Source organism: Halichoerus grypus, chromosome 4 (assembly GCF_964656455.1).
Source record: "Halichoerus grypus chromosome 4, mHalGry1.hap1.1, whole genome shotgun sequence".
Lineage (NCBI taxonomy): Eukaryota > Metazoa > Chordata > Mammalia > Carnivora > Phocidae > Halichoerus > Halichoerus grypus.
This window is the reverse complement of record NC_135715.1, coordinates 190,707,409-190,723,820: the sequence shown is the minus strand read 5'-3', so window position 1 is coordinate 190,723,820 and position 16,412 is coordinate 190,707,409. Positions and strand designations below refer to the sequence as shown.

Below are 16,412 nucleotides of genomic sequence, written 5' to 3'. Positions count from 1 at the left end.
CCACCACAATTCTGAATTCAATCTGACATAGTGGGTGATGTCAAAAGGTAAGAAATGATTCTTACTCCATCATCCATCAGGCTGGATAAATCAGAGCTAAGGCCAGATTCAGGGGCAGGGAGAATAAGGAAGAGTGCACCGCCCAAGACTCCCTGAACCTGACGCCTTCCTGGTGCCACTCCTGCCAAGCTCAGCAGTGCCTCGTTTCTGAGGACAAACAGTGCATGCACCCATGCCAGCTCTCCCGCCGTTAGGTCTGTTTCAGGACACACAAATGCCAGCAACCTCATGGTGTCTCACAGGGAGTCCTAACCAACTGCATACTCGTTGCTTCCTAGCTCCTATACACTTAAGAAATGTAAACACATGCCATAAAGTAAAAAGTGCTACAAATTCTAAGCTCCTTAAGGCAGGAACTGTTTCTTCATCTTCTGTAGTCCTCATGACCCAGGAAACTGCCTTTGCACCTGACAGTTGTTAAGTTTGATCAATGAATGAACACAAAAATTCCATACAAACGCATGCATATTCACACACTATATAAATCCTTCTCCAAAGACTACAGCTCTAGGACACTCAGTTATTAATTTTGTGAAGGGAACTAATTTTGTATAAAGCTCTCTTCAGGCTGTGACTTGAATAAGTACAGAAGGATCCTAGAGATTACTGAAATCCACTCCCTCCCTTTACAGACCAGAAATTGGTGCTGAGGTGTTAGAGAGGGACTCTGGAACCCCTTGTGATTGAGCACAAGAAAGGAAGATGCTCCCCCTTCGCCCCCACAACCAGCCAGATACTGAGAGCACTGAGACCAGAGTACCATAATCCTCCCACCAGCATTCTGGCAGCCCCTACAGAGCATATTCCAAGTGTGTAAGACATACCACATTTTCTTGTCCTTAGTGTTCCCACAGTACAAAGTCCTTGTAAGTGACAGGCAATTATATTTTTAAATATTTTCAAATAGGCATTTCTACTCAGCACCTGGCTGCTTCATATCCCCAAAGAGCCTCCAGTCAGACTTCAGTTTGTTACAGGAGAGAAACCAGCTTGCATGGATGACATTACCTTTAACAAGCAGCCTGTCTCTCACAGATACCCTCCGAGTGGAGTCGGAGGCCGTGGCTGACGTCCGGGACCCTTTGAGACCGTCCTCCCGCTTCAGTTTGCTTGCCAACGTCAGCATTACTGCTACCTTTACCCTGCAAGACAGACCAAAAGCAGGGTTATGGACACGTCTCTAGACAAAGACTGGAAATTGAAGACAAGGCCATAGGTGGTTAACTTTTTCCTATAATTTAGTCACAGAAAAATTCAGCATATAAGGCACATTCATAAGATTGGATTCCTTTACAATTAATCTGGGAAATCTCTATGCCATCCTCTGTAAGTCTAATTTTTTAAAGTACACAAAAATTTTAAAAACGGAGAGCCATGCATTTAACATTCATTGGGCACCAGGTCCTGGGACACAGTGGTGACAAAGATCCCGTGAGCTTGTGGTCTAGGGGAGCCTCCACCCATGGGTTCCACGTTGGCCCACCACTGTCCTCTGGCTAAGTGTGCCCCTCTCTGCTGCAGGGACCAATCACTTGTGTGTGTGGCCCCTGTGCCTGGCCCATCGCAGACTGAGGGGAGCATCAGCTCTGGGTAGGAAGAAGCAATGCAATGCTTTCTTTTTCTTCTTCCTTTAACAAAGGTGTGGCTGGAAACTTAAGAAGCATCTTTGCATTTATTTATGTTGTGTCTTACTTACATTTTTTAGGCAATATCAACAACAATATTAAGTTATAATTAATGCCCCAAACTAGACTCTCTTCATTGGCTGCTTCCAACCCATCTATGTTTCAGGCACCCCCCCGAAACTCACTGAAAGCTCACTGGGAAAGACAATGAAGACCAAACACAAAAACTGGTCACCGGTCCAGTATTTCCATAATTTCCTTTGTTGCTTTCATATTATTTCCTTTCAATACCACTCTGATTGTTTTCAAAAGAAAACAATCTAAAACTTCCAAATGAAAAACTTGACCCAAACACAAACTTTTAGTTTGAAGCTAAGATACTGAAAGCCAAAATAAGAATACGCTTCCCCCACTGGTATTTTTAACCATTTTTAACCCAGGTTCTTTACATAACTTCTCATACCATCTTCTTCTGTATATCTCCCCCTCTTCCAAAGACGGTCAGATTTTATTTTCTATTATGTATGCCATAAAAAAGAAACATACTGAATATGATCTTCTGTATTGTATATGACCCCCACACAAACACACACCTAATCCCTTTTAGAGTCAGTGGTTTAAATGCTTCAAAAGAGGGGCGCCTGGGTGGCTCAGTTGGTTAAGCGTCTGCCTTCAGCTCAGGTCATGATCCCAGGGTCCTGGGATTGAGCCCCACATCGGGCTCCCTGCTCAGCGGGGAGCATGCTTCTCCCTCTGCCTCTGCCTGCCTGCCTGCCTACTTGTGATCTCTCTCTCTCTGTCAAGTAAATAAATAAAATCTTTAAATAAATAAATAAATAAATGCTTCAAAAGATGGTTCTATTACACATTAGTATTCACAAGGTCCTAAAATTTCAATCTGGGAAGGACTTCCCCCTCCAACTCCCAATTCCCACTCTTTTTTTTTACTGATGTAGATCCTGTGACGATGGGAGCCCAGGAACTGGCTTGGTTGAGGCCACTCAGCTGCCAGAAGCAGTCACCACAGAAACATCAGTTTCCCTCCTGGAGATGACACAAACATTTTGAGTGTGGTGATGGTTTCAGGGGTATATATATCAAAACTGATCTAACTGCATACTTCGAATATGTGCAGTTTCATGTACTTCAATCATGCCTCAATAAAGTTGACACAAATGTGAAAACAAACCAACACTAGTTTCTTCATTGCCACTTGACCATGACATCTCCCCAGGCGAACCTACACAGTGGCCTGGACCATAACCAACATGTCTTCTCAGTGTTACCCAGGGCAGGGAGGTATTGGATCAGCAACCTCAGTAGCGGGGCCTGGGGGTGGGAATGAAGTCCAACACCCATAGGGGCTCCAGCCTGCAGCTACTAGAGACAGAAGCACCATCTAGAGCCAGGTTCTTTTGCTCAGCCCCCACCTGGAATGATCTTGTCAGGAATCCCTTAAGCAGATCTGGATCACAAGGCCGTGTTTGCTGCCCCAGCCAAGTCCACCAACACACACCCAGACTTGAGCACATCAGTCCTGCCACCTGGTTAGGACTGCCTGAAGATGGACCAAGACATGCAACCTTCACGAAGTCCAATTGGTTTTTATCTTCTAGCTGACCTTGGCAATACAAATATGGCAAAAAATGAAACAAAAGCCCAGCGTGAGTAAAGAGAGTTCCCGTAGGCAGTACTCCAGGAAAGTTAAAACAAAGAGCCCCATGGAGAAGCAAGTGCCCAGCTCCCTGAGGACCTGCACTGAAAGAGCCACTTGGAGGGTCCTGGCAAGACTTGTTTACAAAGGCTCACACCAAGACACTCATCTGTGTCACTGCAGTCTGAGGATTCTGACTTTTTTTTTTTTTTTTTGAGAGTGGGGGTAGGGGTGGAGAGGGAGAGAGAATCCCAAGCTGACTCCCTGCTGAGCGAGGAGCCCAACTCGGGGCTGGACCCCAGACCCTGAGATCAAGACCTGAGCTGAAGCCAAGGATCAGACGCTCAATCAACTGAGCCACCCAGGCACCCCACTGCTTATTCTTTTATAACCCTACTACTCCACACTGAAGTCTTCTCTGTGGGCATAATGTGCCTTATACTCAACTCCGCTAAGAACCAGATTCCTGGCTTGCAATCTTCAACAAGTTTGTGGCCCTTAATAAAAACATGGGGCACTGACTGAAAGGTATAAAAGACAACAATACTCATGCTTTGTTGTCCATCGAAGAGAACACTAAACTTACTCTCCTAGCATTCTAAGAAATCTAAGTGTATAATGACCACCTATTTGTCCACCATCTGTATTACTACTGCATGACACTGCAGGGATAAACCTAAGGCCTAATTTGGAAATGTTTCCTTAGCTGTTAAATTCTCTATAAAGAGATTTGAACAAAGAGAATTATTCAAACTGTCAAGAGGTCTGCCAAACACCTGCAGTTGCTGCGGGATTCTCCTTTCCTTCTGTACTACGCTTCACCGACGGAAGGTCAGGCTTAGCAAGAAACTGCCCCTTGACTGCAAAGCACAGTGTTAAGGCAGTGCTTCTGGTGACGGATCAGCTGCATCGAATGGCATGCTCAGTCTCTAAGTCCCACAAGTCCCAAATGGCCCATTTACGTTCCTCCTCCTCCGGGTGGGACTTGCTCTCTGGCTGTTCAAAGAAGAGTCCTGTGTGCTATTTACTAGTCTCATCATCAAGTCATATTTACTCGGCATTCCTGCCTGTAGTGGCAACATCGGGCCATGTCACCGGTGCAGGGACACCAGGAGCCAGTCAGCTCAGAGGGAGGACCGCCACATCTGCACTTCCTTCTGCTGTGGAAAAGTCCCAATCTTAAGAGTAAGAGATGGAACTGCAGGTCACTAGGGGACAACCAACTTCTCCATCCAAAGAAGCCCTTATCAGGACACAAAAACGTCCACACTGTACCTTCCTCCTTCAGAATGCCCTGCAGGGCCCAGAAACCTCCCACCTGGCAGGGGCGTCACCCTGGTTGGCCGACCGACTCTTGGGGCCCAACCCTTTATTTTCATCAGTAAACATGCCCCCTCCTGCACTACCTATTACCTGAAGCGCAGGCAAATCTGGGTGGAGGTCCTCAGGCCACACACCACCCAGCCCAGTGATGATCTGTCCCTGAACATCTCTCCCACCCTTCTGTCCCCCCCCATACCCATATCCAGCCAGAAATCCTTCGCAAGCTGGCCTCCTCCCTGCTCCTCAACACCACCTTGCCCGTTTCTGGAATCTTCTGCTCAATCTGATGATACCCAGGTCTGGAGTGCCCGCCTTCCCTTCACCACCTACTGCCATTCCTTCCTCAGGACAACAGATTCCTACCCAGATTCCAACGTCTGCTCCAAGGAACCTTCTGTGGCCACTCCAATCCATCCCACCCCCACTCCAGGGCTGGAGGGAACGCAGACAGGGGAGGGCCCAGTTCCCTCATGTGACAAATGAGGAAACTGAGCCCCGGGAGGGCAGGGCCACACCCAGGATTACACACCAGCGGAACCAGGTCTAGAATCCAAGACTTGGCCGTTCAGATCGTTCCACGATACCCTCCCTCCTTCCCTCCCCTCTCGGTCCGGGTAAAATCCTCCAAACGAGCCGAGGCCGCCCCCAGCCGCGGGGCAGCTGCAGGCGAGCTGGCGAGCCGGGCGTCCACTCCTCACCCCCGCCGCTCTCCGGGCCTAGCCGGACTCCCGAGGCAGAGCAGTCGGACGGCCGCGTCCGAGTCCCGCTGCCCCCGGCCCCGGCGGGCTGGTGACCTTGGGCTCCGTTTCCTTCTGGACAATGCGGCCCGCGGCTCCCCCGCGACGGCGGGCGTGAGCGAGGCCGTGTGGGCGCCGGCACAAGCAGGCGCTGCCTGCGGGCTGCCCCTCGAGCCTGGCGGCGGCCGGCGCCCCGTCCCTTTCCCAGTCAGGCGGTCCGGCCCCGCACCGCCGGCGCCCGGCCGTGAGGAGCGCGCGGCCTGAGGCGGCCCCGGCGCCGCCCGCCCTCCGGCCCGCCCGCGGTACCGGCGCCGCCCGGAGGCCCGCGGCCGCCCCTTGCCCGCCGCGGGGCCGCGCGCTGCTCACCTGGGCACCCCGAGACAGGCGAGGCGGGCCCGGCACCCAACACCATGCCCGGCCGGCCCGCGGCGGCGACACACGGCCCCTCACAGCCGCACCGGCTCCGGGCGGCGGGACCGGAAGTGGCGGGGCGGGGACTCGGCCGCTCTCGCCCGCGGCGGCCGCGACGGCAGCGGGCGCTTTAAAAAAAAAATTCAAAGCCCCGACGAACTTTATTTGGAGCCCGACACGCGAACAGCGGCGTGCGCCTGCCGGGGCTGGGCTCCGCGCCTGGCCGCCCGGGCCTCGCTCATTGGCAGAGGGCGCGGCGGGGGCGGGCATGAATCTCACCGCCCCTGCTGATTGGCGAGTAGCGGCCGGGGGGCGGGGTCGTCCCAGCTGTTCTGGAGCCTGCGCACCCCGGTGCCCCGGGCTCCGAGCAGCGTTCCTACCTCCATTCATTTCGTCGTGGGTGGTACCTGCACCTGCGGTTCAGAGGTTCTGGGCACAGCCTGCGCTGCAGGAGCGGCTGGGCCCGAGCTGACCGCCTCGGTGGATGGGGAGCCCGCTCTGTGCCGGCACAGTGCCCAGGGGTGATGGGCGGGGCCGTCAGGCGTGCAGCACCCACCGATCAACCCCAGGTGTGCTTCGGGGCAGCCTGCAGGAGTGCCTTGACCCTTTCCTGATCTTGTCTGAAGGGCTTTTATTCCTCTTTTCTCCTCCCACACATTTGTAAAATACCGACTTTATCTAATTTCTAGCTTGTTGAATACAAATTCTCACGTCCATTTGTGTCCCTGTGATTGAAATAGACGCTGGGGTGGGGGAGTCAGACAAGACGGCTCCTGGAGGAACGGGCCGTCTAAAAGATGAGGTTCACCACGTGGACCGGGAAGAAAGAGCCAAGGAGTTAGAATTTTATTTCCAGAAGCCCCATTGAATGGTTTTAAACAGTGGAGTGACTAAGTTTTCTTTCTAAAAAAGAAGCTTCTGGCTCTCATTGAGCTCGTGGGAGGGGAGCCAGCCGGGGAGTCAGGAAGACCAGTGAAGAACCAACCCATGGTATTACTTCTGTTCTGGAACACTTCCCACCTTCTTCTCCTGGCTAACTCTTGTTTCCCTAAACTTAGACACCACTCGCTCAGAGAGGCCCCACAGTCTGGGAGGCGCAGGTGTCTCTCAGTGACTTCACTGGAGTTCTGTGCTTGCCCTTCTTGGTGCTGGAGACTTCCTGCCACTGCCTGTTTCCCCAAGTTCAGCTCCTCAATCCCTCCTCTGCCATGTTCCCCATCCTTCTATCCTTCCTCCCCCATCCTGTCACACAACAGGTGGTCAAAATCCATCTGCTTGATTAAGTATTGCATGTGCTTGTTGCTGGAGTCCTGGTGAGAGAAGATAAGACTGTGAAGCAAGGCAGCAGGTGAAGGCACAACTGGAATGACTTGAAGGCTTGTCTCACTAAGGGGCCACTCTAGGATGGGCTGCAGGGCCCAGTGCTCGCAATCTCGCCAATCTGGGTAAATGCAGCCATTTCTAGCTCCATTTCACGAGGCTGCCTTGTGTCTTCACCTGATGTTTATTTCAGGCTTACTAGATTGTAAATTCGTGTAATCCTTACAGCAACCTCATGAAACAGGCATTTTGTTACAATAGTCCTCCCCCTTATCCATGGTTTTGCTTTCCAAGGTTTCAGTTGCCCTCAGTTACTGCAGTCTGGAAGCAGATGATCCTTCTTCAGATGTATTGTCAGATGGTCAATAGTAGCCTAATGCTATGTCACAATGCCTATGTCATTCCACTCACTTCATTTCATTGTGAGAAGAGGAAGGGTAAGTACACTACAATAAGATATTTTGAGGGGCGCCTGGGTGGCTCAGTTGGTTAGTGTCTGCCTTCAGCTCAGGTCATGATCTCAAGGTCCTAGGATCGAGCTCAGGGTTGGGCTCCCTGCTCAGTGGGGAGTCTGCTTCTCCTTCTGCCCCTCCCCCTGCCCATGCTCTCTCTCTCTCTCTCAAATAAATAAATAAAATCTTTAAAAAAAGATATTTTGAGAGAGACCACATTCACATAACTTTTATTACAGTATTGTTATAATTGTTCAGTGTTGTTATTAGTTGTTAATCTCTTACTAAGCCTAATTTATGAATTAAACTTTATCATAGGAAGAAATAAAATATAACATGTGAGTAAAGTAAACTTTATCATAGGTATGTACGTATAGGAGAAAACAGTCTATGCAGGGGTGGTAGAATCCATGGTCTCAGGAGGGTCTTGGAATGGATCCCCTGCAGATAAGGGGGGACTACTATATCCCCATTTCATGGATGCAGAAACTGAGGCGCGGAAGTAGTCTGCCTGACATTGCAGAGTTGGGATTTGCCCTCAACCAATGCACCATACCCCTTAGTAACTGGTGGTCCCAGCAGCCAAGAAAGGAGTCAAGTTGACCGTCATGCTTCCTGAAGAAGCAATTTGTCATCATCCACGGCTTCTTCAGAAATGGAATTTGTACTAGCTTAAGCACAAAAGATTGAGAAGACTGGAGTGCTCACAGAAACCAGGGAGGTCAGTTCTGGAGATTTGGGGGGCAGCATGAGGGACTTGTCGTGTGCAGGCCTCTTGTTCTTAGTGGTTCCATCTGAGTCTTGGCCTCTGGAGGCTGGCCATGTCCTCCCAGAGGCCTCCTTGGAGCTGGGGTCTGGCCTCAGACACATCTTTACAATCCAGGCCATCAAGGGAGCTACCCCCTTCCTCCCAATCTCACATTCTCTGGGAGGGCTGGCTGGGCTTGGATCCCACACTCATATGGGAGTGTGTGCATATGGGAGGGAAGGGGAGAGGTTCAGCTGTGAGCCTCCCAGAGGAGTACAGGTGCCAGGGGAAGAGCAGGCAGACAATTCACCAGGTGTCCTTCCCACCTCCTGCACCCTTACCCCGAGAAGTTCAACCAGGACTTCCAGCCGGAGCATGGAAGGGGACATGTCCTCTATCTGTTTTCAGCTAGGCCTGCCTCTGAACACACAGGCTGCACAGCGATCCCAGAGGCTTTCCTGGCTTGGCCTGGGGCTCACTGACCTGGACGACATGGTGTTGGCAAGCCAGGGATCTGGGCGCTCTTCAGCCTAGGGCAGCGGGCCAGTCTGTGGCAAGGGCCTGGGTGCCTGGTGTGAGGCCTGCTCGGGCAGGAAAAGTGACCTCTGCTGGTAAAGCCCTGGAGGGGCAGCTTCCTTAGCCACCCACTCGGTGTTTCCCTCTTGCGCTCACTGTGGAAGAAGCAGAGCTCTCCCGCATCAGTGGCACCCCAGTGGGGCAGACATTCCTGGCTCCGTGTTTCAGTGAGAGGAAAAATCTATAGCCTGGGTGAGTTGACATGAGAGCCAGGCCCATGGGGTCCAGTGCTCTTGCTCTTCTGTCCCGCACTGTCCCATGGACTCCAAGCTTTCCCAGGGCAAGACCTTCATGATGTTTCAAAGCCAGCCCCTTGCAGGGACTGGGAGATAGCTCTGGAGGCACTAGATATGGAGTAGATGTGAGTGGAAGGGTCCAGCTCAGCCCTTAGATGGCACCTGTTCCAACCTGTTCTGTGTTGTTCCAGGTTATTCCAGGGTGTGCATCCTGCCCTCCAGCCAGGTCTGGCTCTCCCTGGGAGCAAAGCCCAGGGCACTGGAGAGCAGGCCTTGACACACACAGGCCCCTTGTTCCTTTGTGTCTTCCGAAATCTATTCTAACAAGTCAAGAACTATATCATGGGCATCTACCAAGCGCTGAGAGCCTGAAAAGGACAATGTATGAACTGTAGACCCTGGCCTCCAAAAGCATGAACTCCCCAGGGAACTAGTAGTAGGTAAATCCCACAGATAGGAGAGGGATTGTAAAGATGTCCCCCCTTATCTGCAGGGGATCCATTCCAAGACCCCCCTGAGACTGATTCCTGAGGTTTGCTTGGCAGGGGAGAGACCCATCTGTCCCACTGGAGTTTAGAGACTGTTGGGGGAGAATGGGGGAGAACAACTATGCTGACCATAGCCCTTGCCTTAGAATCCAGCTGGAGAGGCTGACGACGAATGTGCAAAACCCCAGGCCTTGCTGGTGACTTCTGTTGCCTAAAGTGGAGACAGGGCACTTGGAGACAGGTTCCTTATTTCTAGGGAAAACTTTATTGGGCCTTTCAGGGTGAAAGTGCCCTGGGCCTAATCTGGAGAGGGGAGGATGAGGCACAGATGAGAGCAGAGTGGCTAGAAGTGGTTACAGGGACCTGGGTGAGTTGTCTTAACCAAGGCCCACTGGCAGCCTTGTTGACCCAGTTCTGGCATCCATTGTGGCATGGAGGGAGGGGGCAGGCTCCGTGCCGTTGGGCCAGATGGGAGTTCTGATGATGATGATGATGATGATGATGTGAGGGGCTATCCAGACAGCAAACAATTAGATTCTAAGGACTGTTACTTTAATTACATATCTGGTATAATTAACTTTTGACTGCTCTTATAACTAGCCCCCAGGGAAAACATCAGTTTCCTTTTATTCTTTTGAAAGATCATAAAACAGGCTATGACAGCTATCCTGGAAAGGGCCTGAAATAGAGCACTGTTTTAAATATTATAGGACTGAGATTTTCTTCCTTCACCTAAAGCAACACTGGGCACTTTTTTTTTAATGTAGATTTATTATTTATTTATTTATTTATTTATTTATTTTAAAGATTTTATTAATTTTTTTGACAGAGAGAGACACAGCGAGAGAGGGAACACAAGCAGGGAGAGTGAGAGAGGGAGAAGCAGGCTTCCCGCCGAGCAGGGAGCCCGATGTGGGGCTCGATCCCACGACCCTGAGATCATGACCCGAGCCGAAGGCAGACGCTCAACGGCTGAGCCCCCCAGGCGCCCTGTACACTGGGCACATTTTAACAAGAGTTGTGCATTGTGACTGGAATGCAGACATGGGTAACTGATCCTCTGGTCCCCACCCCCCCGCCCCTGCCTGTAGGCTGCACTCATGCGATTCTTCCCCCCTCCAGGCTGCCCATCAGATCAGGCCCCAAAGCTGGCAAAGCTCTGAGGGAAGCTGACTTCGTCCAGAGCCTTTTGCTTTTCCTTTCTTGCAGAAATGAATTGAAATGGCTGCTATAGCCTTTGTCACACTCTGTCCTGTTTCCTCTTCTTTTGTATTAGTCACTAACCAAGGTCGATTCATATTTTCAGGTGTGTCTAGGCTGCCGATGCCAAAGTGCTACATTTTAAAGCTTAGCTCTAGTAGAGGACGTCAGCAGTAGGAATGTGTGCCTGCGCGCATGCGTGCGTCTTGGGGGGGTGTGCTCGTGTACAGTGAATAATAGCCTTGTCCTGTGAGTTTGTTACTTTACACGGTGAAATGGACTCTGCAGATATGATCAAGGTGGGTGCCATCAGCTCAGGGCTCATCTTGGCACATCCACAGAGAGATTCAGAATACTGAACCCACTCTTGCAGTGAAGTCCTGCTACCTTTGTTTTATATTTTGTATTGTACCTATAGTTTTCATTACTTTAGGTATCTGACCTTGTCCACTTCGGTGAGTGCTATGGGCAAAATACCACAGAACGCTGTTTTCCCTTAAACATGATTTAAAATGTTTACCAGTTAGAGTTTATATAAACACTCCAGTGAACAAGGCAGGAACATGATCAGGAGTGACCTGACCACATTCTGAGCATTTATAACAGTCCAGGATGGTGTCCCTGACTGCATCGCAGGCTGCAACCCCACGGCCACACTGGGGTCACCCAAGGCAGTCCCACCTCTGTGTTGAGCCCTTCCCCCTGCAGCCACAGCTCTTTCTGGCTGGAGACCAGAGTGAATAACCAACATTCTGGTGACTTCTTTCCAAACCATCATAACTAAAACCCTACTTCAGAACTCTGGTGATAGCAATGTTGCGACACCTACCTGTGAAAAGGAGCTGCCGTTCAGAGTGGACCTGGGCTGCTGCTTGCTCCACTGGCATCAGGGGACCCAGCACAGCCCCTTAGGAGGGCAATAAAAGACCTACAAGCCTTACCTATTTTTTTTTTAAGATTTTATTTATTTGAGAGAGACAGAGAAAGATCACGAGCAGGCGGAGGGGCAGAGGGAGAGGGAGAAGCAGACTCCCCGCTGAGCAGGGAGCCTGATGCAGGACTCAATCCCAGGACCCTGGGATCATGACCTGAGCTGAAGGCAGACACTTAACCCACTGAGCCACCCAAGCACCTCAAGCCTTACTTTCCTTTGACGCAGCAATTTCACTCTAGGGATTGGCTTGAGGCAGTAATCCAAAGGCAGAAAAAGCCCTGGCACAAAAATATTCACTGTGCATGTATGATAGAACTTGGAAGTGACCTCACGCTCAGCATTAGGGAACTGGGTAACTGAACACAACCCAGCAATGAAAGTGACCTCACGCTCAGCATTAGGGAACTGGGTAACTGAACACAACCCAGCAATGAAAGTGACCTCACGCTCAGCATTAGGGAACTGGGTAACTGAACACAACCCAGCAATGAAAGTGACCTCACGCTCAGCATTAGGGAACTGGGTAACTGAACACAACCCAGCAATGAAAGTGACCTCATGCTCAGCATTAGGGAACTGGGTAACTGAACACAACCCAGCAATGAAGCCTGGTCATTATGCAGATTATGTAGAGCCATGAACATACTGATTAAATCAAATGAGGCAAACAAGGCTCAAATTGTAGAAATTCAATGCCTGCAATTCTGAAAAAGACAAACAGATGGGCAGAGACAAGTAAATGAACAAAAATGAACATAATTTTTGTGTCAGGTACTTGAGTTTTCCTTTTAAGCTTTCATTTATTTTGTTTGTTGCCTTCATAGCAATACAAAGGTCTCCTTTAAACACGATCTTTCACTTGGAGAACAGGTCTCACCAAGTAAGGGGCTTTACGGCTGCTACTCACTACAGAAATAAATACAGAGAAGCATAAGTTCTTCCCTAGACAGTGTTTAAAAACAGGTAATTGGGGCACTTGGATGGCTCGTCAGTTAAGCGTCTGCCTTCAGCTCAGCTCACGATCCCAGGGTCCTGGGATCAAGCCCTTCGTCAGGCTCCCTGCTCAGCGGGAAGCCTGCTTCTCCCTCTCCTCCCCTCTCATGCGCTCTCTTGCTATCTCTGTCTCTGTCTCTCCCTCTCTCAAATAAATAAATAAAAATCTTTAAAAAATAAATAAATAAATAACATAAAAAACAGGTGATCCATACCATGCTTCCAAAGTCTTTCTGAATTCCCGGAAGACACAGTCACTTTGAACTAAATGGTGACTGATGGAGATAATAGATTAGCTTTAGGTCAAATCCATGTGGTGGTAGAATCCATGTGCTCTCCGTATGGTACATTCAGGTCCACTCGACGGGATTCTGAATGTACATTTTCTTTCCTTTTTTTTTTCTTTCCCTAAAGCAGGCTCCATGCCCAGCATGGAGCTCAACTCGGGGCTTGAACTCACAATCCTGAGATCATGACCGGAGCAGAGATCAAGAGTTGGACACTCAGTTGACTGAGCCACGCAGGTGCCCCTGAATGTACATTTTCTACAGGAAAATGCAGTCTGCCTCATGGCAGTCCCCAAACACATAGAAAAGCAGACACTACTCCATCTGAGAGGCTGGGAGCGTGGCAGATTACCATGAAGAGAGGATGGAGAGGCCACAGACAGCAGGATGAAGACAGATGCAGAGACATCCACCCTCGCCGGTTTACCTAGTATTATTCTGGAAGTTCTGGCTAACTCAGTAAGGCAGGCACCAGAAATAGAATGTGATTATTAGAAAAGAGGAGGCAACATGACCATTACATAATGAGACAATGTGATCAGCTTCCGGGAACATCCAAGCGGCAACTGAAAACTAAAAGGGAATTAGAGAGATGAACAGAGTGACCCTGCTAAAAAAAAATCAACAGGTGTATTTTCTGCACCAACAGCACCCGATTAGAAGTTATCAAGCAGCCCTTTTTACAGTAACCGGAAAAGAAAGACACATAAAATATTTAAATAACCTTAATGGCAGATAGGCAAGATCTGGGTAAAGAAAATGATAAACTTTAGGTTTCTCAAAATATACATGGCAGACACGCTAGATGCTCATGCCTGAAGGAATGGGCCGGGAATCCGCTGGTGCAGGGGAGGGAGACCTGAGCCCCAGGAAGGCCCCTGCTAGTCCCTGGGGGATGGCCTCCACGAGGATGGTCAGTGGGAGACCGTGGAAATATCACTCCATCACTGCTCTGTTGTTTCCAGCAATAGCCTGGACGCCACCCAAGTCTCCCCCCACAGGGCCCTGGGGAAATAGAGGCAGGGGGCTCCGAGAGTGAGTCTGAGTGGCTGCTCACGGGAATGAGCAGCTGCACGTCACATGTCGCAAAATGGAAAAATTAGTGGCACAATGGCATGAATAATATAATGGCATTTCTGTAAATACAGTGAGTGTAGATAGGGAGAGGTTTCCAAACTACCAGAAAATAATGACCAGCATATCGTATTACTTTGCTAGGGTTGCCGAAACGAAGTGCCACAAACGGAGTGGCTTAAAGAAAAATGTATTGCTTCTCGGCTCTGCAGGCTAGAAGGCCAAGCTGGAGGTGTGGGCAGGGTTCTCTCTGAGGCTGTGGGGGGTCGGTTCCAGGCCCCTCTCCGTGGCATGTGGGCCCCCTCTTCCCCCTGTGTGGATGCCTCTGCCCTCAAATTTCCCCTTCCTTATATGGAGTCAGTCATAGTGGATTAAAGCAACCCCCAATGACCTCAATTAAATTTTATCTCTGTAAAGCCCCCATCTCTGATTAAGGTCACATTGTGAGGTTCTAGGGGCTCGGACTGCAACCTATGAATTTGTGGGGGACACAATTCAACCCATAAACACACAGGCCAACTGGTAACAGCTGCTCTGGGCAACAGGATGGGGTGGGGGCGGGGAACAGAGCCTGCTTTTTACTTCATGGAACCCTGCACCATTCTGATGTGTGTGGTGGGAGAGAGGAGCGAGGGAATCTAGGACCTCCTTCAAAACACTGCAGTTCAAGTGCAGTCTGAGGAGTCCGAGCTGCACTCAGCCAAGGACCAGGTGGGGAGGCGGCCCTCTTCCTGACCTTCCAGATACAGAAGCCAGGTGGGAGCTGCAGCCCTGCTTGGCTGGGCACCCCCCCCCCCCCCGCCCCCGGGCCGCCCAAGAAGGTAAGGTAGCTGGCAACAGAACAGCCTCCGGTCTCCTATGGGCGTCTCAGAGAGACTTCTGGAAATAATCTGCGATCTAAGGGTCTGATCCCAGAACTGTCCTGGGAGAAGCCGCCTCCCCCCACCTCCTGCCACTTGGCATCTATCCACTCACAGGGGCCCCGTCCTGACCTCGGCGACCAAGAGGAAGGACAGCTAAGGGCACGCCAGGTCAACCTCCGGTCCTCAAGGGGCAGCCACCCCCTCCCTGCCTCTGAATCAAAGAAGCGGGCGAGGCTCGGACGCGGCCGGTGGGGGGGTCAGAGGAGGAGGAGGGCAGATTGCCCGGCAGAGGTCGGTCCGCATTTCCTGACCTCCGCCCCGGAGCTGGGCGGTCTCTGGGGCCACCTGGAGGCGCCGCCAGGGCAGCCCGAGGGGACGGGGCGATGTGCCGGGGGTCCTGGGCGGCCGCGTCTACGCGGGCGGGGAGAGGCGGAAGGTGGGCGCTGGGTGGCGCCCCTTCTCGGCACCGCCCCCCCAGTCCCTCCGACAGGACCCCGCCAGGATGCAGGCGCCGGGCCGCTCGGGGGCCTCCCCCACGTCGCAGACGCGGCCTGCCCTGGGCACACTGGGGAACACGGGGCGCGGGGACGCGGAGAGCGCGGCAACTCGGGGCGCGACGGGGGTGACCGCCCGGCCGCCCACCCCGCGGGGCCCCCTTCTCGGCGCCCCCCGGACGGTGAGCGCTGTGGCCTCGCGGGAGGCCCACGCGGGGAGCGGCCGGGGGGCTGCGGGACATAGCTCCGGGGGCCGGGCCTGTGCCTGTCGCGCTCAGAGCGGGGCCCCACCGGGCACACGGCCCCGGCCTCCCGCAGTCCCCACCCAGGCCCGAGGGTAGTGACCTGTGTCCGGGCGTCCCTGGCCTCGGAGGAAGCGGGAGGAGCAGGCTGCAGGGAGGGACCAGCCTGCAGGGGGCAGGTCGGAGGAGCGGTGGAAGAGCGAGGCAGAGGAAAATCAGCGAGGGGAGGCGCTTTATACACAGTGGGGACTCTTCCCCCTCAGTTTGGGCTTCAGGACCCCTATGCCAGTTCCCCGACCCCCCCATTACTCACCACCTCAAATGAGAGATTGCAAAGGAGTTTAGGTTCCAGATGGGCCGTAGTTCTAAATGTGAAAGGTAAAGCCATAAACTTTGGAAGAACATATAGGAGAATACTTTCATCCGGAAAGGCAAAGATTTCTTAAACAGAACACAAAAAAGCACTAACTATAAAGGACAAGAAAGATGCAAAAGCAACCTGCAGAGCAGGTACAGAGTTTCTCCAAGGCCAATCCCCAGAAGTGAAATTGCTGGCTGGTGGAGTATGCATGTTTTCAACTTGGCTAACATTGCCAAATTGGTCTTCTTTGCACGCCCACACCAGTATATGACCGTTTGCGTTTCCCTGTACCTCCTGGCGCTGATTGCCTTGTGAATTTTGCCTGCCCATTGCC

The 16,412-nt window shown here is 51.6% G+C and overlaps 2 protein-coding genes across 3 annotated transcripts in view; both read right to left on the bottom strand.

The window, feature by feature from the left end:
• The window catches only part of UBE2F (ubiquitin conjugating enzyme E2 F (putative)), a 51,801-nt gene extending 45,882 nt beyond the window's left edge, over positions 1-5,919 (bottom strand). For both annotated transcript variants that reach the window (XM_036086465.2, XM_036086466.2), the window contains exons 1-2: positions 5,766-5,919; positions 1,069-1,202 (exon numbers count right to left, since the gene is read on the bottom strand). In XM_036086465.2, the coding sequence (XP_035942358.1) occupies positions 1,069-1,186 (118 nt within the window). In that variant the 5' untranslated portion in view covers positions 1,187-1,202; positions 5,766-5,919. The remainder of the gene's footprint in view (positions 1-1,068; positions 1,203-5,765) is intronic.
• The window catches only part of RAMP1 (receptor activity modifying protein 1), a 202,186-nt gene that overhangs the window by 112,268 nt on the left and 73,506 nt on the right, over positions 1-16,412 (bottom strand). The gene's annotated exons all lie outside the window — the stretch shown is intronic.